General features: G+C 33.3%; 1 protein-coding gene across 2 annotated transcripts in view; it reads right to left on the bottom strand.

The window, feature by feature from the left end:
• LOC139516659 (uncharacterized) overlaps positions 1–16,588 on the bottom strand; it is a 117,558-nt gene extending 100,970 nt beyond the window's left edge. Inside the window, exons 1-10 of one of the 2 annotated variants that reach the window (XM_071306882.1) lie at positions 16,063–16,577; positions 13,762–13,924; positions 13,324–13,392; positions 12,280–12,474; positions 11,882–11,926; positions 10,122–10,472; positions 9,525–9,707; positions 7,395–7,429; positions 6,578–6,917; positions 2,529–2,881 (exon numbers count right to left, since the gene is read on the bottom strand). In XM_071306882.1, coding sequence (XP_071162983.1) covers positions 2,697–2,881; positions 6,578–6,917; positions 7,395–7,429; positions 9,525–9,707; positions 10,122–10,472; positions 11,882–11,926; positions 12,280–12,474; positions 13,324–13,392; positions 13,762–13,924; positions 16,063–16,479 — 1,983 coding nt within the window. In that variant the 5' untranslated portion in view covers positions 16,480–16,577 and the 3' untranslated portion in view covers positions 2,529–2,696. Of the gene's footprint in view, positions 1–2,528; positions 2,882–6,577; positions 6,918–7,394; positions 7,430–9,524; positions 9,708–10,121; positions 10,473–11,881; positions 11,927–12,279; positions 12,475–13,323; positions 13,393–13,761; positions 13,925–16,062 lie in introns of those variants that run through there. The other variant, XM_071306880.1, reaches the window with a different exon arrangement.
• Between the last annotated feature and the right edge of the window lie 8,995 nt (positions 16,589–25,583).

Raw genomic sequence — 25,583 nt, 5'->3', positions numbered from 1 at the left:
CGTCGCATTGAATCATACCATAAGACATCACCAAATTCATAAACTATCGGTAAAGTAGATCTGTTATCTCTGAAACTTAATATGCATTTTGTTTTAGCATAAGAGTGTCTTAACGGGATAGTCATCATTCAGACTCACGTTAAAATGTTTTTATATTTTCGACTTAATCAATAATTTGTAGGCGTAACGACAATTAAACATGGGTGTGTAACAATTCGGAAAAGAGACACTGAACCATTGGACAAAAAGGTCTGGATAAGATTAAAGGTATTTTCGGTACCGCTAAAACAGATAAGGGCAGAGTGATTGTTCGTTTGATCTAAACATGATAAATTAAAGATGAGTGAAGTCTCAATTTGTACTGCAAGTTACATGTTATTATAACTCCCATAAATTTCTAAGACAATCGACAAACGTTTCAACCATTGACCATAGTGTTTCAACATTTGTTTTATATAAAAAAAAATAAAAGAGAGGCAACAATAGCATACAGCTGTTTTAGTTATAATTTATTTAGTCAAACCATATCCGGATTACATACTTAAACCGAGGTGAACATATCAACTATAAGAGGAAAACAACGGAACAACAGAGGCACCGAACTGCAACAAAAACACTAACGAACATGAACACAAACTATTTGATAACAACTGTCATATTTCTGTCTTGGTACAAGACATTTTAATGGAAAGGTCACAGAAAGCATAAAAGACTAATAAGATAGTATAGTACAACATGTAAACCGGAGAAACAAAATGACACCTCCAATGAATTAACGACAGTACACACGGACACCACAGACGAAGTAAAACCATTAACATTGGTTTCTCAATGGTCTGCAAGTTTATAGTTTTTATTTTTTTAAATTCAAGCGTCACTGATCATACTGATGAGTCTTTTGTAGACGAAACGGCAGTTTGGCGTATACAAGTTTTTTCCTAGTATGTATGATGATTTTTTTAAAATAATAACCGTACGAAAATATGTCAAAGATAATTTGTGAGACAAAACAGTGGAAGTTATAGAATTTATTTCCTTTTTAGCTCACTTAACGTCGACTCGTAAGTATTTCATGGATTTCAAGGACAAGACGAAATTAACACGTAATAGTTGATTCTGCAAAATAGTTAAACTAAGAAGAATGTTTAACTGTTACTACAAGATGGGAGTTTGTAAGATAGTGGCCTGAATCATGCCTAGATAAAAGTCACATCAAAATTTCAATTTCGTCAAGACGTGTCTGCATATTTAGACATTCCACAAAACCAACGTTCAGTGACATGCATTTAATTCATATTCGGTACCAGAACATCAAATTTATAATAAATACTAGATGACTTCTCCAGGACAAATTGGAAGGTTCTCTTCCACGTGCTGATCTAATTAGTTATCGGAATTACCGTACCCATTCTGAAAATGGTGGAATATTTACACATCATTCTAAGTTGAATATATAGCAAGGGTTGTACTACTAGACGCGAGAGGTCTAAGGGAAAATAATTTTAATATCTCAACAATCGTTTGGTTTACAGTTCTGAAGCTATAAATTTCAACTGTATGTCATAGACTATTCACGGAGAGGAATGGATTTATTTATTTGTCATCGAAAGCACGGAGAATGGTTATATATCACGTTAATAAAGTCCTTTTACTTTCAATTTTATATATCTAAGAATGTGATAAATTAAAAAATCATTATACAGTTGTGTCGATTATCAACTAGGGCCTGTAATTTTGTAGCATTCATGCATATGAGCTTTTCACAAAATTGAAAACTATTCAAAAATAAATAATATAAAGTTTGTATTACCAATTGCAAAGACAAGTTTAGTTTATAATATTGATAAATTAAATATACTTGTCCACTCTGTGTTTTTGTTAGATGTATTTCTATTTGTATCCATCTGATGAGGTAAGCATTTTTCAACTAATTTGTATGGTTCTTATGTTGTTCTGTTACATATCTGTCCGAGATTAGGGACAGGGTTGGGTGATGACTAACATGTGTAACCCCGCTACATTATATGTGTGTCTGTCAAAAGTCAAAAGCCTGTAAATGAGTGATTGTTTATTGTTTTGAACAGTTCTTGTATTGTAATGTTACACCACTGTCCAAGGATTAGGGTAGGGTTAGGCGCCCATTTACATGTTCAACCCCGCCATATTCTGTATGTGCTTGTCTTAAGTCAGGAGCCTTTTTTTCAGTAGTTGTCGGTTATTGCTGTGTTACTTTTTTTTTCATTCGTTATTTTGTACACAAATAAACAATTAGTTTTCTCATCTGATTTTTTAACAGTTGTCATTTCGGGGCTCTTCATAGCTGACTATTCAGAATGGACTTTTTCCATTGTTGAGGGTCGTACGGCCACCTATATTTGCTAATTTCTGTGTCATTTGGTCTCTTGCGAAGAACTGTGTCATTGGCAATCATACTACATCCTTATTCTTATATTGTTAACCAAACTTAATTTGTGTCAGCAAATTATAATAATCCTGGTATCAATGTAAAAATAAAACTAAAAAATACATAGTATGGGTCATATATATTGAATATTATGTTGATTTCGTAAATATATGAATACTTTGTACAATTTATAGAAGGTGAATTACAAGTAAAATAGTATATATTTTGAAACTGAAAATGCTCTCTCATACACAGCAATTAAAATAAATTAAATGTTTGGTAGTCGGTTTCATTACGGACATGTTTCTACTGTAGGGCAATGATCACAATAATCCTTTTCTAAACTGAAGCAAAGACTACTTGGGCATGCATTGACGTATGGTTCGTTCCCTACACAAGTCACAAATCTATGACAGGTTGTCGGATGGTGATATTTGTTAGTTGTGGTCAAGTTATAATTCTGGTAACAAAAGTCGTCTGAAATTATAAGTTTAAAGTATTTGCGTGATAACAAAATCATCGGTTCTCAGAAGTTAAATATAAATGAAAAAGTAGACAGACATTTTGTGTGATTTCTGCAATTTGAAGTATTTCCAGTAGAAGATTTGATAAACATATACATGTATAAGCAATGTAAAAACTCGAAAGTAAAATCAAATAGCATAATGAGAAGTACATCAAAAATAAGCATAAAGAAGAATAAAAACAAACAACACCAAATCGCTTCATAAACACGTGAGATTTGGTTGCTCTTTCGAGTACTATATTGATAAAATCTAGTTCTCTATTAACACATTCAATTATACTTTGTTAACCTCTGACCTGACAATATCAGGTAACGTTTATAACAAATAAAATCATGAGACGTTGTTTACCTCAGTAAAAGCTAAGTGTTTGTTTGTTAATGTAGATCAGGCAAATATATTATAAAAAGCATGTAATCATTTGATCGGAATGTAAGTATAATCAAACTCGATAGTGGAGTGACAGATGAAGAAAAATGTGCTTATTTTACGACTTTAATGAACCGGCATACCTGCAGGCTAAAAACGATTATTTTGCAAAGCCAATACCCTAAGCTAACTTTTTCGCCCGCTCGTAGACATTTTCTGCGGTGCAGTTTTTTATGAAATGGAAAGAAAAAAGATATTTGGATTTTTTTTTAAATTTCAACATTCGAAAAAAATTGATTTTTGTCACTTTGTTTTTGTCTTTTAACATATGATTTTGCATTTTATACAGATTTTAATTGTTTATTTATATATATTATATTGTAAAACTATAATAGTTTTAAAAATTTCTTATTTTTTTCCCATTTTCACTCAGTTAAACGAAAGTACACTCTGTATTATTTTAACGAAGTGGTTACAACATTTGTAAATTTAGATTACATTGATAATTTCATGATTTTCCGAATTTAAATGTTTTAAACTGCCTATTGTAAAGTTTTGAAGCCATTCCAAATCAGAGTTTCTAATAAACTAACTTTAATGAGGATTTTTAACTTTGCATTATAGATCAATGAATATGATATGGACTTCCTCGTTATTCTGATGCTCATGGAAAGATTGATGTAATGCTTCTGAACTTCCCGTCGACAAACTGCGAAAGGTCCTGACAATAACAGAATGAATACTTGCTTTAAACATAAACTTGTTTACCCCATTTCATCTCGGTTTGGCATTACAATTACACCATGAGTTTGGCTCTATTTTTTTTTATTGAAACTCTAAACTCTCATTTTTTTGTGTATCCTATTCTTAAGTACGTAGATATCGAACTAGTATTTGGAAATAAACAGAATCCAAAACATGTCCTATGTACCTTATGGTATTGCTCTATTTAGAAAAGGTGGTCGTATTATACAGGAGGGAGCAGAAAATATTGACTTAAATGCTGAGACAATCGATGGTAAAAATACATTTCACTCATTGGGTAGAGTTGTATTTCAGTATCAAAACGAATCATCAAACGCCCACATAAGTTACATAAAGGTGAAACGGGGACTAGAAAGATCTTTGACGTTGAAAGATTCGAATACAAATATTATGACATGTTTACCTTTCGACAAGCCAACAGAACGATATGGACCTCCTCGTTATTCTGATGTTTACGGGAAGATTGTGTCTTGTTTTATGGAAAACCTAGATACATCTGTTCTGTCTTTGGTATTTCTGCGCTTATAATTTGATACGCCAGACGCGCGTTTCGTCTACATAAGACTCATCAGTGACGCTCAGATAAAAATAGTTAGAAAGCCAAACAAGTATAAAATTGAAGAGCATTGAGGACCAAAACTCCCAAAAGTTGTGCCAAATACGGCTTAAGTAATCTATGCTTGTGATAAGAAAATCCTTGTACTAGTATTTCGAATAATTAATACGTTTGAAAACGGTAAATTTATAAAAATTACCATATAATTGATATTAATGTCAACACCTAAGTGATGAATACCCTCTTCCGTTAAGTTTTCAAACGCGGGAGATCAGGAATCGCAGTCAGCATTGGAAGTGCATTTATCACCTCATTGTATGATCCGAAGGGAAAGTCCATGTATCTTTATGATGATCTAAACGAGCTAAGAGTGGAATTTTCCGCCACAAAGGATGCCAGGATCTTGTGAAAATTCCCCCATGTGAAAACTCATTTTTACAGCACATCCAACGAGCAATGCTTCAAACGCAAGTTTGGATGAATTCTCATATTGCTAAACCAGTGATCATACTTTCGATTCCAAAGACTCTGGTTGGAAAGAGGGTAAAACGGTTTGTTCTCGGTTTTCTTTTAGGGACCTATGTCAGTAGATTTCCTTCAAGACATTGTTTGTACGTATGCGTGCAAGGGAAAAACAGCTTGCAATAAAAAAGTATTGAACCAACAGAAATCCGCGTGTACCAATATTTGTCCATGTGAAGGGTCTGATGGTTGTAGAAATCATTTGACTCACGGAGCAATATTGGAAGAAGACGACGATGAAAATGATGACTGGTGTCAGGTTTTCGAAAGTTGTCATGCCATTTGTTAAAACACCCCATACAACCCCTCTTTATGAGGGGTTCATGTGTGCTTTTGTAAGGCAAAGGCACATAAAACCTTAAAATTCATACAGCTAGAATATACGCTGAAACTTTAGTCCATCATTAAACTCATTTGATTTAATTGCTTTGTGAAATATTTGTGACTGGCAATAACTATACATCAAAACAAATTGACTTCGATTCTTTTTTCAAAAGCCGCAACATTCAGAAATATATCTGTAGGAGTACATGCGATGTAAAAAAATAAATTGAGAGTCGGTTGTTGTTCCATCTTCTATTTTCTTAATGTTGCTAGTCTGAATTCCCTTACAAATGGGCATTTGGTGGTTTCATTATTTTCAAATTAAGTTGAAAATAAAGTGTTACCGTTTGTTTCATTATAAATTTCTTGATAAGTTACATGTCTGATATTATTTGGATATTTTTTATAACCTCTTGTGAAATAAATTGACAATAGTGAAAAACTCAATCACTAACCTTTGACCTTATTTTAAAACAAATTGCACCATATCTCAAGTCTACGACCAGGCAAAAATTAAAGAATAAACATTTCTTTTTCCAAAACGTCATAATTTAGCCTGCAGGTAGGGTGGTCCATTAAAATTGTTGGCTTAGTCACTCCACTACGAACAATATACTCACAAATAAATACTTTTTTTTCTTGTAATTTCATTTGTCCCCAAACAACCTCTCATTGTTAATATTTATGTCACGTGCAATATGTTTAACATGACTTAAAATTGTTATCTTGTTTGAATATCCTAGTATTCTAGCAAACAAGGTAAAATATATCGTAAAAAGCTAACCATCTAAATACAAGATGTCGGATAGACTCTGTAAAAAATGATGATGTTTAAATGCATGATTTTTGTTATCGTATACTAACTTCAAAATACCTCAACCAATTTTAAAGTGCCGGTAATGCTTACGGGTGCGGGAGTTTCTCGCTACTTTGAAGACCCATTGGTGGCCTTCGGTTGTTGTCTGCACTATGGTCGAGTTGTAGTCGCTTTGACACATTCCCCATTTCCTTTCTCAATTTTTTTCTGATCACATGAAGTCATGATAGACCAAACGTTTGTTTGGTTTTATTGTTTTGCAAAACACAACCTATCAAATATCAATTTATTCTTACCAGAAACCAGATAAAGCATTTCAGGATTAGAATATGCCGGCGAATCATCTGGATTGAGGTCGTTGGTCAATTTACATCTAATTGTTGCATTGTACATTACCGTAGTAAAACCAATCCAAAACTTAAGGACTCTTGTAATTCCACAGTTAACTGTTGAGTCTGTTTTGGTTGTATAACTTGGGTATATTCTTTGATAATTTGAGTCTCCTGCCAACCGTATCTCAACTTCTATGTTCTCTGGTGGATTGCCAACATTACCAGTACAAGTATGGAGATTTGAAATTCTTGGAGAAGTTAGACCAACTATTTGATCAGCGTGCACTGTCATATTAACTGTTTTCTGATGTAAAAGGAATATGTCTTTTTTTTAATATAAAATACTATGATCAGAACAGAATATGTGTTAACTTCTATGTCAGTTTGCCTCTGGTGAAGAGTTGTCTCATTGGAAGTCATACCATAACTTCGTATTTTTATATTCACACGATCCTTTATTTAACGGTTACTAATTTGGAACATTGTTTTGATAAAGTTAATCATATACAGAAAATGGGCGGAAAGCTAGTCATGTTTGGTCGAAATATGATATTTACCTCAAAATTGAACACTTATAGATAATTGTTCATTTCATCACTGGTTTATTTGCCTTATGTTTTCGAAATTTTGTTAAATACATGTACTATGATTCAATACTTTAATTTCGATGGGTGTTAATTACATTTACTCTGTATACCCGTTTAAAATGTGTAATTTAGACATCTGGTTGTTATACTGAAATACAAGCTACATTACCATGGTTACTTTATTGGCATATTACCTTTTGAAGGGTTATCGCATTTGCACAGGAGTCATCTAAAAAAATTAGAAATTAAAAAAAATGAAATTACACGTAATCATATTTTTATTATTATATAACTAGAGGCTCTTAAGAGCCTGTGTCGCTCACCTTGGTGTATGTGCATTATTAAACAAAGGAAAGAGATGGATTCATGACAAAATTGTGTTTTGGTGATAGTGATGTGTTTGTAGATCACACTTTACTGATCATTCTTGCTACTTACAATTTTCTCTGTAATGAACTTGGCCCTTTAGTTACAGAGGAAAACATTTTGTAAAAACTTACCAAAATTTACCAAATTCATCAAAATTGTTAAAAATTGACTATAAAGGGCAATAAATCCTTAAGGGGTCAACTGACCATTTCGGTCATGCTGACTTATTTGTAGATCGTAATTTGCTAAACATTATTGTTGTTTACAGTTTATCTCTATCTATAATAGTATTCAAGATAATAACCAAAAACGGATAAATTTCTTTAAAAATTACCAATTGGGGGGTAGCAACCCAACAACCAATTGTCAAATTTATCTGAAAATTTCAAGGCAGATAGATATTTATTAGATAAAAAAGTCAACCCCTTGTAAGATTTGCTTTAAATGCTTTGGTTTCAGAGTTATAAGCCAAAATCTACATTTTACCCTTATGTTCTATTTTTAGCTATGGCAGCCGTCTTGGTTGGCCGAGTCGCCGCACACATTTTTTAAACTAGAGACCCTAATAATGATTTGATTGTAGCTAAGTTTGGTTAAATTTGGTCCAGTAGTTTCTGGGGGGGGGGGGGAGGAGATTTTTGTAAAGATTACAAAAATTTACGAAAAATTGGTAAAAAATGACTACTAAGGGCAATAACTCCTTAAGGGGTCATCTGACCATTTTGATCATGTTGACTTATTTGTAGATCTTACGTTGCTGAATATTATTGCTTTTTACAGTTTATCTCTATCTATAATAATTTTCAAGATAATAAGCGAAAACGGACAAAGTTTCCTTAGAATTACCAATTCAGGGGCAGCAACCCAACAACCCATTGTCCGATTCATCTGAAAATTTCAGGGCAGATAGATCTTGACTTAATAAACAATTTCATCTATGTCAGATTTGCTCTAAATGCTTTGGTTTCAGAGTTATAAGCCAAAATATACATTTGACCCATATGTTTTATTTTTAGCCATAGTGGCCATCTTGGTTGGTTTGGCGGGTCACCGGACACAATTTTAAACTAGATACCCCAATGATGATTGTGGCCAAGTTTGGTTGAATTCGGCCCAGTAGTTTCAGAGGAGAAAATTTTTGTAAAAGTTAACGACGACGGACGACGGACGCCAAGTGATGAGTAAAGCTCACTTGGCCCGGTGGACCAGGTGAGCTAAAAACGAAACATTAAACGACACATTTAAGTGAGAAAACTGTTTTATATATTTTATTGTTTTAAGTGAGCATGTCTATAATTTCAACATTCTTTGCAATTCAGTTACTTCATTTTGTATTGAGTGTTATTGGTACATACGATTACTTGGTATTCTTATGCCTAAGAATCAGACAAACTTATATGTTTCGTAGATCAGTAAAATATGCTTTAAAAGTTAAAACTCTTTAACCATACGTGGATTTAAATTAATCATAGAAACTAATCTATATTCCTACGAGGAATATTATTGAATCAATTACGTTAATTTTCTTTATTTAAAACAACAGATGCAAACAACAAAGACGCGGAACAGAGATTCAATTCAGTTAAATATATTAATAGGCATTACGGAAATATTCAAAATTTGATCATGCATCTGGTATAGCTACACAGTTTTTTAACTATTTGTTATTCATTCGGCTATTAAGTTACCATGGTTACTTTATAAAAAATTGTTCGTGTATTATACCTTCTTCTTTCATTTCTAAATTCTTTAATAATGACAGTGTGTTCATCATTTCAAACAAATTTGGGTAGTTTGTTATTTTGGTTCCATGAAATACATTAGCTTATCTTAAAAACAATCTGCAAAATATATGTGCGCATTAAATTAACATAAGAAACGAGGGCTAGCAAGATGTGATGCTAATGTTTTCTTAAACACCTATTTAATATTCTTTTAAGCCATCTTTTTCTTACTTGTTGCTGGACATGTAACGTCATTGCAATTACTGCACACTTCTACGGTGTATATTCCAAAACAATGGTCGTACTGACAGGCCCGACCATATGGTACTTTATTCTGGCACTCAATATAATAATGACAGTTTGTAGGATGTACACGATGGCTTTGGGATACAGTGTTATCCTTACACGCATCACCTGAAAGAAATTAATCACCTTAAACATGAATAAAATATTATTATTACGTGACAATTTGTTTTTCTTAGTCAAAGAAGGATAATCAGAATTATGTAAAGGTCTCGTCTTCCATTATTTGTGCAAAATAGATTATCAAAGCAATATGCTTTAGAAATGTAAATGGTATATAATTAGGTTGGGAGTAGATGGAACACGCCACGCCAACGTTTAGATTTACGGTGCAATAGCTAATATTTCTAATATAAATGACTTGAAAAATAAATGTCATTGTATTGTTAAATTATGTTTTACTTATAAGTTTGAATGTTCCTTTGATATCTTTTGCATTTGTTGTCAATAACAGATGTTATCCATATCAAATATAGTATAAAATGTTAAAATTGCTTGACGTATCATGTACACAAGTAATCTTACCTGGTATAAGTAAAATAGTTTCATTATTTGAATAAAATTCCGAAGAGTTTTTGAAGAATGTATTCATAACTTTGCATCTGATTATAGCCTTCTCCATATCAGATGTAAATAGTATCCCAAACTCTATTTTTCTATGAATTTCGCATGATGTTTTGTTGTCCTGTGAGCTTTCAATTGTAACATCTAATGTTCTGAACTCTAAGTCTCCTGACTTCATGATTTCAATGCTTAGATCGCCTGCTGGATAGCCAATGTCGGCTTCGCAACTATGAAGAAACCAACTTCTGTACGTTCCAAGATTGGCAATTTGGTCAGGACTTAGTTGTAAAATCGTATTACCAGTAGGCGAACCTTTAAGCAAATAAAAAGATACATGTTTTTTATCACAGTCAAAAAGATAAAAAAAAAAAAAAAACACAGATATAACAAATTTGACTTCAAATGAATATTTTGAACAAACAAATATACCAGTCGAACTGAAATTGACAGGTTCGGAACGCGAATTGCGATCTGAGACGGTCTTTTTGATCTGAACACCTCTTTAAACAATAAAAAACAATCAATAATTAAGTTACTTTTTGTCTTTCATTCAATTTGAGATCTTTTTACTGTAGTAAATTTAGTCCTGATTAAACAATTCCCTTGCAGACAATTGAGATATGTTCTGTCTATGTTTAGGAAAAAGTAAAATGACAAAAATGCCGAACTCAAAGGGAAAAAAGAATCCCTGAAAGTAAGGTAGCTGTTATAAACCAGTGCCTATTAACATCACCTAGAAATGATGAAACAACTACTGAACAGAACCAATTTGACCGCAAGTGATTTTTTAAAACAATAGTGAATTTTACGCAGTGGATCAGACTGAAATTATAATGAAGGCAGAAGATGACTAAACAATTTAGTGGTCAGACTTTTCAGGTGACGTGATGATCTAAATGACCGTTTAGTGGAAAGTATCAACTATACGTCACTTAAGAATAATAATAAGACCTATTCATGTTTGCATTATATGCACTGCACATTTAGCAACACATGTAATTTGTAATTATGAAAGTATTTGGCCTTTAATTATGCTTGTCCAAAATGAGATTTGAGACAACGTTTTAAAAAGGGGCGACATGATAAAAGGGCAAACACACACACACACACACACACACACATAATAATACACTCAACACTCTTACGGAGAAAATAAATACGAACTGACAAACACCAATCAACAAAACCCATTTTGAAAGACCTTATAATTAGGTTAAGAAACAGAGACCTAACATCAGTTACCTTGGAAGGGTTAGATATTAAGACACATTTCGATATGCTGATAAAAGAAAACTCGATGTCATTTGGCCCATACCACGCAACAAAAGCATGTTGTTTTTAATTTAAGTTGAACAGTATTTTAATGTTTTTACTTGGTTTGAATTGAATAAATTTTCAGTTTTACCTTCTTACCCAGTATCACAGAGAATGATTAAAAGTCACTCACATGTGAGTCAACTGGGCATTAATCGAATTTGTTGGTGTCACAATATAGGAAAAAAGAGGACAGCCTATGGCTAATTATCTATCAACGGTGGATCATATCAGTGGTATTTCTGACATATATTTTGTAACTTCATTTAAATTTTCGTAAAGGTGACGTCGACTTTAGCATTGAGAAACAATTTGTTTAATGGCTTTTATAAAAGGAACTTCGAATTCTATCTAGAGTCCTTTGTTCAGAATGTTATAATGTCTTCTAAAAACAAGGAGGTACTTACAGTAAGATTGTGTTGTTAAACTTGGTGCTTGCGATGAGCTAATCTCTAAAAGAAAAGGTATACAATGGTTGCATTACAAAGGATAATTTTCTTTTTGAGTATGGAAAAATAACCATGATTCCATGAAAAGTGCAATACCTCAAGAAAAACACCAACGCCCTTTTTGGGAACAATGAAATTGTTACAAGATAATTGGTTAATGTAAACTAGAGTTATCGTGCAGAGTGTTTTAAAAAGAACGGGCGGAGTAAGATAGTATATCATACGTTTATTCTTCAATAGGTAACAAAAAAGGAACACCATAGTTTGAATAAAAGCTTATCTACAACATGCTCTATTGAATAAACTGTATAAAGACGTTACTAACACAACATTTCGATTCTAAACATAGGTGGTACCTTTTGTTGATGTTATTTCTTCGTCTGTGAATGTTGTAAGTGAAGAAGCCGGATTGGTAAACGTCTCAGTTGATGCTTTCCCACTAGTGGTAATGGTAACAAGCATACTTGGTTGTGACACTGGTACAGTTGATGTCCTATCCATGGTTGTCATCGCTGTCGATGTTTCTGTTGGCAAAGAAATAGTTCCGTCGTCTGATATACATTAGAAATAACACATATTATTTTTTGTATTTTGTTACTTTCTGTTGTTTTGCAACATTTATTTTTCTAAATAATATAAACAGACTTTGTTTTTACATAAATTTGAATATTATCTTTTTTTTATATATTTTTGACAAGAATTATATAGTTTACGATATATCGATTAACAGCATACAATTGATCGAATGCAAAAAGAATATTTGTTAAGGTTTGCAAACGAAATCATAAAATCTGTAAAAAAAGAATACAAATTCAAGGGCAATAACTCCTATATGGAGTCGAGAAATGACCTCGGTCATTCGATGTGTTCGTAGATCTTATTTTGATCTTGTTTCTTCAATAGAGTTGGTTAAATTGTTAACACTTGTCATTCAATATATTACAATGACTCCAATAAGGAGTAGATTGATGATTTAGGTACATCTGGTATAACATGCGAGGTTTGAATAATGGCTATTTTCTTTATCATTGCATATTGAGCAAACGGAAGTAACACTTAAATAATATTTTAAAATCCGTATATATTTTTTGTATATCTTGCAAACAAAAAAGTCACACATTTTGTTTTTTGGGGGTTAATTTAGTGGTTATCAGAAACTCATCTTAAACACTAGGACTCAAATTTTGTACGCCAGACGCTGTGCATTTGTCTACAAAGGAAACACTAGTGAGGTTGAAGAGCACTAAAGATCCCATATTCCACATATTTGTTTCACATGTACAATGTTCGTTTTGTAGACGATATTTCATGATTTTTTTAGAGTTGTAAGTAAAGAAGACCGTGGTGAGGGAAAACTGTTGTTTCCGCTTTCGTACTGAATTCCGTTTCTAAAAACGTACGTGGCACAGTTGTTGACGTATCCATGGTTTTGGTTGTTATCGTTTCTGTCAAAGAAGTAAGTTTATCATCTGAAATAAAGTATGTAGAAAAACAGCTCAACAGATTTTAGTTTAATTTCTATTTTTCATTCACCTGTTACCTTGGCATATGCAATAACTTGTTGATAAAAAAAAGTTCAATAAACTGATATTCCAACCAAGCAGTCACGAATTGATTTCTGGAATATTTACATTTTCAATTTTTAATTTCTATGAGAATATATGATGCTACCGCTAACATACATGTAGCTTATATAATTATGTGAGTCAATTTAATAAAGACTCTTAAAATTGATCATGCTCAAGATAATGAAAAACTTTTTTGATACCACTGGATACACACACGTACGTATAGGAATTTGAAATATTGATTACAAAGATAATTTAAAATATACAAACCTTCACTGAGATTTCTCAGAATAAAAAAATACACTCCAGAGCCAAAGGCAGATAGTAGTATAACTGTAATCGTAATAAGGACAATAATTCTGCAAGGTGAACAAGGTGAGTATTTCAATTTCTTGTGTTTTTCTTTCTTATGACTGTTTACTGGTTCTTCTACCTAAACAGTAAAAAGCCTTTTTATTCCAATTAGCCTTAATGACCGAGGACGTACAGGCAGACAAGGGATAATATTTCGACGCGATCAATTAGAGCCATTGTGACACGTGGCATTCACAGGATGTTATGGTTCTTCAACAAACCGATCCTGGATAGTAAGTATAAAGAGTTGGAAACCCGGTTGAAATAGAACAAAAGAATCGAAGCTCTTTGTTAGAGAAGGCGATAAATGCTTACTGTAATGTTTACTATAGTGACAAAAAAATTTAAAAGTTAATAGAAACAAACAAAATTACAATTTTCTTCTCAATTACGAAGTGTTTTATTTTAAAAACACCCTTTGCATAAGTTTTCAATTTATCTAGTACATAATTTAGCAAAGTAATTAGATATCAAGTCGACGACATGGGGCATCTTTCAAGTTGGATGTAGAAAATGCATAACCTCCGATTTAAATTTTTTTTTTACCACGGACGGAAAACATATCAATCTATTAGTTCAGAAATTTTCGTGTCTGCCCTTCCATTATGTGACTCAAGAAAAAATTCCAAAAAATGGGTAACAATTGTATCGAAAAGAGAGAATCGAGTGCACCTTTTTATGTTAGGGCGTGTTTGAGTTGAATATTTTGTCTTGATATCGTACAAAGCAAGAATATTTCATACATCATTTCGCTTCAGATTCTATCATTTTTATATCTCAAAGCTACAGGTTGACTTTATAACATAAAAAAATCACAGTACTAAAAGATGAAATATATGGGTCAAGTGAAATACCTATCTTATGAATCACAAAAACAGAGTAGGTGTGTTCGAATAGCTATTTATTTTACGGAAAGTACTTGACGACAGTCTTTCAAGTTGGATGATGAAAGTGCATATCTTCGAAAAATTATAATTTTTTGTGTGTAATAACCAGGATTTATAGTCTTCAACCACTAAAAAAATCTAGTCTGCCCTTCCACGAAATAGTAATAATTAGAATTTTTTAAAATGTTTATGAAGTTTCGAAAATTCCACTTGACAACCGATCAAACAATAGTTTTAAGTTTAATCCATGCAGACAAGATCATTATCTGATGCTCATTAGCTAGTTGATACATTTGTCTTTTAAAATATAACTGACATATAAGGATCGTAATGGTGTAATGTGGATAAATTTATCGGTTTCCGAGAGCAAAATTGACAGCGCGTCATCCCTACAATGGCTTCCATTTCTACGATTTTAAAATAAACTGGCGTAATGGGGAGATAATTTTGACGAAGTAGAGTCCTGACTGTAAACGCCCGAAACGACTTAGTTTTTTATAAGATCACATGTCTCACAAAATGAAACTGGTGCTAAAAGCTTAAATTTAAGGTTATACGATTTTTGGTTGATTTCATGACTATTTCATCTGTAATTTACAAATCATTGTTTTGTACCAAATTTTAATAAAGTATCTCTCTACATACTATTGTTGACTTCATACACAAAAAATAATTTTAAAAGGCGAACTGAAATTAGGAGTCGACTAACAAATCTGTTTACTTATTACATTTTCAAATTTATAAACTGCTAATTACTAAAGTAGGTGAAAATCATCAATTAAGGGCATTAACCTTATAAGGAGTCGACTGAGCACTTTGGCTATGTCGAATACGTAAACATCCATTCCTGTTGCTGATTTAAAAGTTTCTGCCTATCTATAGTAATTTGTAATTATCCTTTATGTAAAGACTTCATGATGTGAGTCGCCTGGCAGATTTTGTCACAAAAGAAAGATTTATTTTACCACTTACATATTCTTTTTGATCAAAACCTGTCTGATCAGTACATGTAGGTGGTGCATGGCGTTCTAAACATATTCGTTTCTTCAGGTTTTATCTACTTTTTTTTTTTTTTGAAGATAAGAAATAATACCTGTAGTTAACTGATGTTCTTTTTCATTCGTGAGAGACGGTATCGTATACATTGTTTAAATTAAATAATTTAATTGAAAGGTAGCAATGGACCTCGAAGTTTCCGTGGAAAGATCTTTTGTAAAATTAAACGCTGATAGACGACAGACTAGTATGGAGGCCAGGCAGTTAGAATTATGCCCACACTGGTAAATGCGAGCTAAAATGATACACATATCATATTTATTTTACCACTTACATATTCTCTTTTATCAAAATCTGTCTGATCAGTCTTCCTAAATAATGTTGATTCTCCTATTTCTGAATAGATGCGAATATCATCAACATCAGTAAGTTCTCCTTGATTTCTATTGTTATGTCTCCTTTCTCCTTTGTATATGATGTATTTACCCCCTTTTGAATCGGGAAGTTCGTATGATACCTTATCGATTTGCGGATTACTTCTGATGGATCCTTGTACACTGAGGTAATCACGATTACCTTGGTCGGAAGATGATCCCGGTTCATACCCATGGCAAGGCTGTAAATATCCATGGAGTAGCTGTCGTCTTCCGCAAATACCCGGAGGTAGAGAAACCTCATCATTGTATGAATTGTTACCGAATCCAACAATACTTCTTTTGTCGAAACTTATCTTTTCATATGGGAACTCCATTTGAAGTCTCTAACTAATAAATGCGTACTGCAGTAATGCAGAATGTTTTAGCACATTAATATGAAATTTGAGTCTTTTGTGTAATAATAGGAATAAAATTCAGATATGTTATATAATAGCTTCATACAAAACACGGGATAATATTAGTATTTTTACCGTAATAAAATGTCGGACTAAATAAGTACCATGATGCATTACTATATTCGATGCATATAAATAAAAAGATCATCATAGCGCAACTGGATCCCTTATCAAATATTAAAAAAATAACTGTTCAAGTTTCATCTTAACATTTTACGCATTCATTTTATTTTTTTTTATTTTGAACAGAAAAATGTTAAACTAATTGGTCATGTTAAAAACGAAAATGAAAAAAAAAATAAATAAAACAATGAAAATAAAATAAAATAAACAAATGAAACAAAAACATGCTCCATCCCCCTCCCTCCTGATTATCCGTTCCCTACTTTCCCCCAGAAGCCAGTTTGTCATCATTGGAATGATATAAATTATACACTTTAGTTGTAAATGTTATAAAGATATCATGACACTTTATAAAAAGGTGTATACAAAGTGCGTACCTTGACTAAGCTTCATATATAACGCTCAGCAATACTATAAAAACTCAAGTTACAAGTTCCAAACAATGGTCCTCAGTGATGTTTACAGTACTGTGGATATTTATTTGCTTTGATACCCACGTCTTGTGTATTTGCTTTCGAAGAATTGTTGCATTGTTGTAAGCATGCATTATGCATCGGCAACTGGTCACAGTATCATACGTTGTAACTATCATAGTTTCAGCGATAAGATACAGTCTTCCTTCGGCTTATTCTTGTACTTCAAAAAATCTTAATGAATGCATTTGACTTACTCAGAATAGCAATTTCTATCATTTGCTTATCTTGTTTTGCATTTTTAGTCTATTTTCTATTTTTTTTTAAAATATTATTGGATTATGGTAAAAACAACTAAGTGTGATCGTTTCAGTTTTATTGTCAAAAGTTATATATGTGTGTAAAACAAATGATAAGAAAGCAAAGATAAATACATGCACTGTATGAATTATCCGGATTTTGACTGGTTGAGAGGTAATGCCCTAGTCACACTGGGACACGATCGCACCACGCTCACCGCGATCTAACATAAATTCAGATCGTGGTGAGGTCGCGGTATGAGCGGCATGAAAAATGTAGATTTTTGTTGTTTTCACGACGTCCTCATTACGCTTCAACAACGATTCCGCTACGATTGTACCATGTTTTCACCACGCTTATTCTGCGACCTCACTACGATTATTAAGATCTTACTACGCCCATCACGTTCACACTAAGACCTTACCACGATTTATCTGATTGCAACACGATCTTACCACGCTTTTACTGCGATTATAGCACGCATTACCACGACCATACTACGATCATACCACGTTCATACCGCAATCTTACTACGCTCTCAGCAATAACGTCAACATCGTGTTCCATATAATACTGTTTCATTCCTTCTATATCTCACTGATACGTAGAGCTTCCGGGAAACAACAGTCATGCAACCAAAATCTACCAGAACTCGTGAGCGTGGTGGCAGGGGTAGAGGTAGAGGCAGATGGAGATCTGATAGTAAAAGAATCATGATCCCAAAGAGATATGTTTGACCGACAAATCCAACCTGAATCACAACCTATCGCTGGTCCGTCAAGATCAATTGCAAATGACGATTGTTCAGTAAACGATAGTAGGGATGACAAAGATGTGTCAAGCATGGTTGAGCCGTTGCAGAAAAAGTACAAGAGGTCCAAATTACATACAGACAAACAAGACTTGGAGAGCTTTTATTTATTGTATATGACAATGATAATGAGCATGATGGTCTTAAGACGAGTGTGATGTCATGGGCGTGCTAAAATAGTATATGGTCTTAAACAACGTGGTATTACGTGGTTTAGTTGTAGTGGAGGCATAGTTGGGTCGCGGTAAGCACGTGATGGTCGGAGTGAGGTCGTAGTAACATCACTGTTAAATCGTAGCGCAGTCTCCTAGACTAGAATCGCGCTTACGCTACGCTGTCGCTACGACGATACAGCTACCTTTGTGATCTTACCAGACCTTATTGCGCTCTCACTACACTTCTACTACGATTTGATATATGGATGTACTAAGGTGAGGTTAGGTGAAAATCAATAAATCAAGAATTCAAAATTGGTTCTACAAGCTTGTACAGAATTCTTTAAGGATATATGATAAAAATAAGCTAAAAATATTGATAGGTCATGGAACTCCTTTTCGAGATATTTGAAATTTAAAATAGGGCGGGAAAAGGCTGATTCGGACTTTTGCCTTATGTTTGCATTGGTATCATTTGGGTCTAAAACAAAAGAAAGAAAATTAAAAATCTTCTAAAATTTTGGTAAATGACCTTTCATGAGCTATTTAGTCTTATATGAAAAAAAAATAAATGGGTGTTATGGGGCAAAATATTTTACCTTGTTTTGTATGGAAAAACACAAAGGAGTCCGAAAATTTGACACGAATTCCAAAACCTCACCTAAGTACATCCTTAAGCATAATCTTATGTTAATTGTGAGAAACCATTGTTTGCTGTAATCTATTTTCGGTGGCTGTATATAAAAGAAGATGTGGTATGATTGTCAATGAGACAACTCTTCACAAGATACCAAATGACACAGAAATTAACAACTAAAGGTCACCATACATCCTTCAACAATGAGCAAATCCCATACCACATAGTCAGCTTTAAAAGGCCCCGAAATTACAAATGTAAAAGAATTCAAAGGAGAAAACTCACGGCATAATGTATGTACAAAAAAAAACCCTAACGAAAATAAAATATGTAACACAGCAGCAAACGACAACCACTGAATTTCAGACTCCTGAATTAGGACAGTCAGGCATATACATTGTACATATATAATGTGGCAGGGTTAAACATGTAACCCACTAAACTGGGACTGTGGTGAAACAGTACAACATAAGAACGAACTATAAAAGTCAGTTGAAAAGGCTAAAATTATTAGATGGATACAAATAGATAAACATATAGCAATTACACAGGGTGGACGAGGCCGGGTACTTGTACATCCCAAAAACAAAAGACACCAAGTACAAATCTGAGTTTACTCGCAGTAACTGATCGCTAGTTCAAAGCCAATTACAAATAATTAACAAAATCATGCATATAAATATGTAATTGTCTTGATTTAAATGATGAACTACGGACTAACTACCAAATTAGGCAATATACAATGGATATTCATATATGAAGATTTTTGCAATTACAAAAGGCAAATCATGCATCTTAGACTCTCTGTTGCTTTACGTTCGACTTTGTTGTCATATTTTGGGTTCGATCCTGGCGTTGACATTTCAATTTGTTTACTTTTTTAATCAGCAATTACAGTAATATAAGCGCAGCATTAAAAAACAAAAAACTCGGCATATCAAGAAACGAGTAACATGTGTCGGCTATCACGTTGTTCCTTGGAAACTGTTAGTAAAATTAATTACCATGACTATGATTTAGAACACCAAACGCAGCTTCGTCTAAATACAACAGAAAACTTTTCTGCGGTGCAAAATGCAAGAACATTTGAAGGTAAAATACAATTATTGGTTTCATTTTTTTAACCTTAATGCAGCAGAAGTCGAATGAAAATTATTCATATTCTGAAAAGACACACATCGTTGTAATATGCATCTGGTACAATGCAATTGTCTGAGGTGGCAGAAATTCAAACTTTAAGATATCTTCTCTACGGATGTAAAATTGCATCTTTTAGAATAAACAATACCGTGAAATTCCTTTAATGCATGTTTATTAGACGTTTTTTTTTTGTAAATTAAACTGTTTTGCATCACAGGATTGGGAGAAGCATCATAAAGCTAAAACCAATTAAACAAAATATATATTAAAATGATGAATTGTACTAAATGAAGTCATCAGTACATGTTTACTTCACGTTAAACCAACAATTTAAAAACATACATTTGTGATGATTTTGTATCTTAGGTTAGATTGTTTACATTAGTTACAGTTCGGCAAAAACCTTATTTCATACATTTTTATAATACTTTATTAATCATAGAAAAGAATCAGATGTTTCGCGGGTAAACTTTCGGTCAGGTCAAATTTGAAGGGATGTTTCAAAGGAAACTTTGATACTGGTAACGAGGCACTTTGATAGAACACCCCTCCTTCAAGAATGGTACGGCTACCATCGGGGTATATAATCAGGAGAGATTCCTAGCTCTTGGTGATTCGTCTGAAGCTACGAAGACGATGGCCATGATACGTACGGTATGTGATAATTAGAGAATGGATATTTGAGATCGTTGTCTCTTATATAGTTTCTATTACTAAGTGTAATAAAGAACATGTTGGTGCCTGTTAGTATTCTCTAATATTGAATTGCATTTATGGTTGTAATGCAACAAATGACAAGGTTAAATCCTGTTCTTTAGACTTGCACAACTTGTAGTTTGTCAGGTATAGAGTTTACCGTACAAGACAACTGTGTTCCCTTGTAGGGTACCACAATGTACCATTAAGACACGTCGTAGCTTGAAGGGTACCAGCATGTATAGAACAAGTGTGAGTCTGTGTGACCAACTTGTAGGGTATATAAATGTACCAGGAGAACGAGTGACGTATTGGACAAGTGTGAGTCTGTGTGACCAACTTGTAGGATACATTATTGTGCCAGGAGAACGAGTTTGTTCCTGATCCAGGACACATTTGTACCGGTTGTATATATATTGTATGTGTAAGTACAATAATTGTAGATAGATTATTAGAGAACGCAAAGAACAGTTGCACATATTTTGGTTCATTGACGTTAATTTATAAATAAAGTTTACTTGTTATATATTGTAAATGAAACAATTTTGGATCCAGTATCAAACTAGTAACGAGCTTATTCTAAATTGAAATACACACCACGCTTACCCTGTGTACATGTTACACATTGTATGTCTGCCTATTGGGTATATCTGTGCAATCAGATGGGTAAAATTCCCAAAGGTTATGCATATAACCGTAATTTGGCTCATATGAGCCTCAATTTTGTCACTTGACCAGCATAGTCTCAAATTCTGTGTTTAATTATTCTAGATTAAATCATGGAGAATTGTCACGCTGATGCGATTCGGGAAGTGAATTCAATACCCGAGTTGTATTAAGTAATTAATCAGTTCTCATCTTAATTCTGAATAAGTGTGAATATGAGATACTTATTCTTTACTAGGTTAATATATCTGAAATGAGATACTTAAAACCTTAGAACTTACTTTGATTGTTAAAATTAGTTTAGTCAGTCCTATCACAAAATCGGATTACAGAATGTAGACGTCTACATGAAAATGTTAAGCTCGTGGTATAATCAAATACTTTCATTATTTATTCTTAGTGTTCAACTAAATATAAATCGGTCACCTGAATTACAATTATATTACGCCATAACACTTTCGGTATTAGATGAGATAGTTTTGCGAAACTGTAACCTTTCACAGTGTGTTGCGGAACTAGCTTTCCAGCGGACGTGGTTTGCATATAAAGAAGATTTTCATTAAGTTATATTAGATTAATGACTTGTTCAAATATATAATTCATAATAAATAAAAGTATATGTCTTTATAAAGATAATTTGTATGCAAGTAAAGATTTGCCATTGACGATTGCCAAATAAATTAATCACAAGATGAAACAAATGGGTCTTTATATCAATTTAATACCAAACAGAAAACAATAAACTTGGCAAAGATGGTAAACCACAAACATGAGGTGCTAAATTATATATAATGAAGCCTAGGTTGTGGAGTGGTCTAGCGGGCCGGATACAGTGCAATGCGATTTGGTGTAACAATTTACAGATCTAACATTGTTGAGCTGATGTTTAGACGAATTATATATATAGATATAAACAAGTCTTAATTGAAAACCAGGTTCAAACCTATGATTGCGTTGGATAAAAACCTCAATTTTTTATACGTGTGCATGTAACAAATTTCGTTGTAGAGGGGTCTAAATACAGCACAAACAACATTTTCCAAAAGACCAGAAGAGTGAAAAAATATATTATTACAAAACGCATTTGACTAACAGCAGATGTTTTTAAACCCTGCTGACTGTCATTGACAATTGCCAAACAAATTGATCACAATCTATAATACTAAAATTACGAGGTCCAATTTGTCAGCCGTCATCACGTAAAAACGACGAATCAAAGAATTCAACTTTATTTATAACTAATATAGTACAAAGGTGTAGATTAAAAATTACACCACTCCCGACCCTTTTGTTTTCCACGTAAATAATATTGCCAATAATTAAGAAGTTCCGAGTCGAGTCCGATACCAATACCAATAGTATATTCACCTGTTACCTATTATCTTATCTGTACGTTCCGCATCTGACAGGCGCACCACCAAACGGTGTATTCAGGATTAATATGCTATATATACGGGTCATAATCACAGGGTTGACACTACTAAATAGTCAAATTGTTACCTATTGTAGTATTTTAATCAGTAAGACTTTCTAAGATAACATTACGAATACTTAAAATCTGGACTAAAAATAAGACGTCTAGGTACAGTTTCAATTTGTTAGTGGGCATGACGTAAAACAGTGAATCAAAGAATTCAACTTTATTTATAACTAATATAGGACAATGCTGTTGATTAAAAAATACTCCATTCCAGGACCTTTTGTTTTCTAAATAATAAATATTACCAATAACTGATAAGTTCCAGGTCGACGGGTTCAAACAGAAATATTTGAAAGCAGAGAAAAACTGTGTATCTTATAATCGGCATGACTTTATCAGATGACAATACTAATACTAAAATAAGGCTTGCGCATAGTTATATACTTTAATTCAGTCACGGACCCGCGATATCACGGGTGTGTTCTAGTGTGTTATAAAATGGATCTCTATATTATTCTAATACCAAAAAGAAAACAGTAAACTTGCGGCAAAGATGGTAAACACAACATGAGGTGCTAATTTTTTCTTCACCATATCCAGATTTCGACAGTTAATGTCTCTACAGTAATGTTAGAAATCGAAATGTTTTTGGAAGGCCATTTAATGTACCTCAATTTAGAATAGACTCTTGAATTTTAAATATTCAAAATATGATGAACGGATTATATAAACCAGAGGGAAAATACAATATAAGCCCAAACGACATGAATATGTAAAAGAATCACTCAAAACCTTTTTTGAATCAAGTAACAGTTTTTTTACAGAAATTACTTGCCACAAATAAAATAATAGCTTACAAAAGAGGGACGAAAGATACCAGACGGACAGTCAAACTCATAAATCGAAAACAAACTGACAACCCCATGGATAAAAATGAAAAAGACGAACAGACAAACAATACTACACATGACGCCACACATAAAACTAAAGAATAAGCAACACAAACCCAACCAAAAACTGGGGGTAATCTCAGGTGCTCCGGAAGGGTAAGCAGAACCTGCTCCACATGTGGGCACCCATTTTGTTGCTCATGTTATAACAAATTCGGTAAATAGTCTAATTCGGTAGGTCACATATTCATGAAAGAGAAGGGGATTGTAGTTACGACAAAAGGAACATATCCGATATCATCTGTGAAACGGTTATTCCATATCAGTCAACCAACTTGTATTGGCGTCCGTAAAATTTACGAACGGATGATTTCAACTTCACCATTTGAAACTCTTGGTTTAATAGTTTCTTTGTGATCAGCAACCCTCCCTCTATCAAGAAAATCACGATTGGAAATACAACCATGGAAAGATCGTATCAATTGGGAGACATATACCCCGTATGCAGGTGCTGCTGGAATGTTGCTACTTGGAAAGTTCACAATTGGAAAGCTGAAATCCTCTCTTTTGTCGTAAAGTTTTGTTGTCAATCGACCCTCATTGTCAATTTCTAGATGTAAGTCAAGATATGAGGCCGACTTAACTTTATCTGATGTATCCTTTATCTCTAGTTTGATTGGATAGATGCATTCAACAGTCACCAAATTTTAAATTATTTAGTGAGAGAACATCATCTATATAGCGGAAAGTAAAGTTAAAGGATATTGCTAACTTCTTATCTTTCTTCCTAAGAAGTTCCTGTATGAAATCGGCCTCATAATAATGAAGAAACAAGTCGTCAAGAAAGGGGCACAATTGGTTCCCATTGGAATGCCGACAGTCTGTTGAAAAACACGTCCCCCGAACGTAACAAGTATGTTGTCAATCAAGAAATCAAGCATCTTGATAATACCAGATTCAGAGATTATTTGTTTTAATCAGAGTGATCCTTTACAAAGTAGGATTTATCCCTCCCTAAGACAAGATACTTGTATCTACGTTGGTCATTCTTTTTTATGAAACAAAGCAATACCAACTCTTTCAATTTGTCTTTTAGTTTGGAATGTGGAAGACTTGTGTAAAGTGTAGAAAAGTCAAATGTTTTAATACTATTGCAAGATGAAAGAGAGCTAGCTTGTATGTACTCTAAACGATCTTTGGATTTTTTTTAGTATCCACATCCGATTCACGCCACCTCTAGAATAGGCAGTTTCGCAATAACTTTGAAGACCTGCTTTGATTGCTGATAAAATAGATGTTTATAATTCAGAAAGAGGTTTCGTGGAGCACTTGGAAAACCAAGCAATATGCCGTTGTTTGTAATGACACTTATGTAGTTTAGGTATCCAATACAGTGATGGAAGATCCAGTTCTTCATCTTTGGTTGAAATTCCAAAGAAACATAGAACAGACCTATGATTATCCAGGATTTCCTCTTTGGTAAGTGTCGTTAGGGTATATGTTGAGTTTCCAAGTGAATTTTCAATACCTAATTCGTTTATCAAGCAGTTAATGTAATGAGTTTTACACACAAAAACAATGTTGTTTGGGGCTTTATGTGCGGGGACAACAACATATTTGTCATGGAGGTAGGATAAGGGTTTTGCAACATTTGGGTCTTTAAAGTTGGACGTAGCATGAGCATTGGTAGACCCATTCAGTTTCTTAATTCTGAATTGTATCAACGACCTCACTGCCTTAATCCATTAGGAAAGAGTGTCTACGTCTTCTTT

This window comes from Mytilus edulis, chromosome 3 (assembly GCF_963676685.1).
Source record: "Mytilus edulis chromosome 3, xbMytEdul2.2, whole genome shotgun sequence".
Classification (NCBI taxonomy): Eukaryota; Metazoa; Mollusca; class Bivalvia; order Mytilida; family Mytilidae; genus Mytilus; species Mytilus edulis.
The sequence above is the reverse complement of the archived record's forward strand: the minus strand, read 5'-3'. Positions and strand labels throughout refer to the sequence as shown.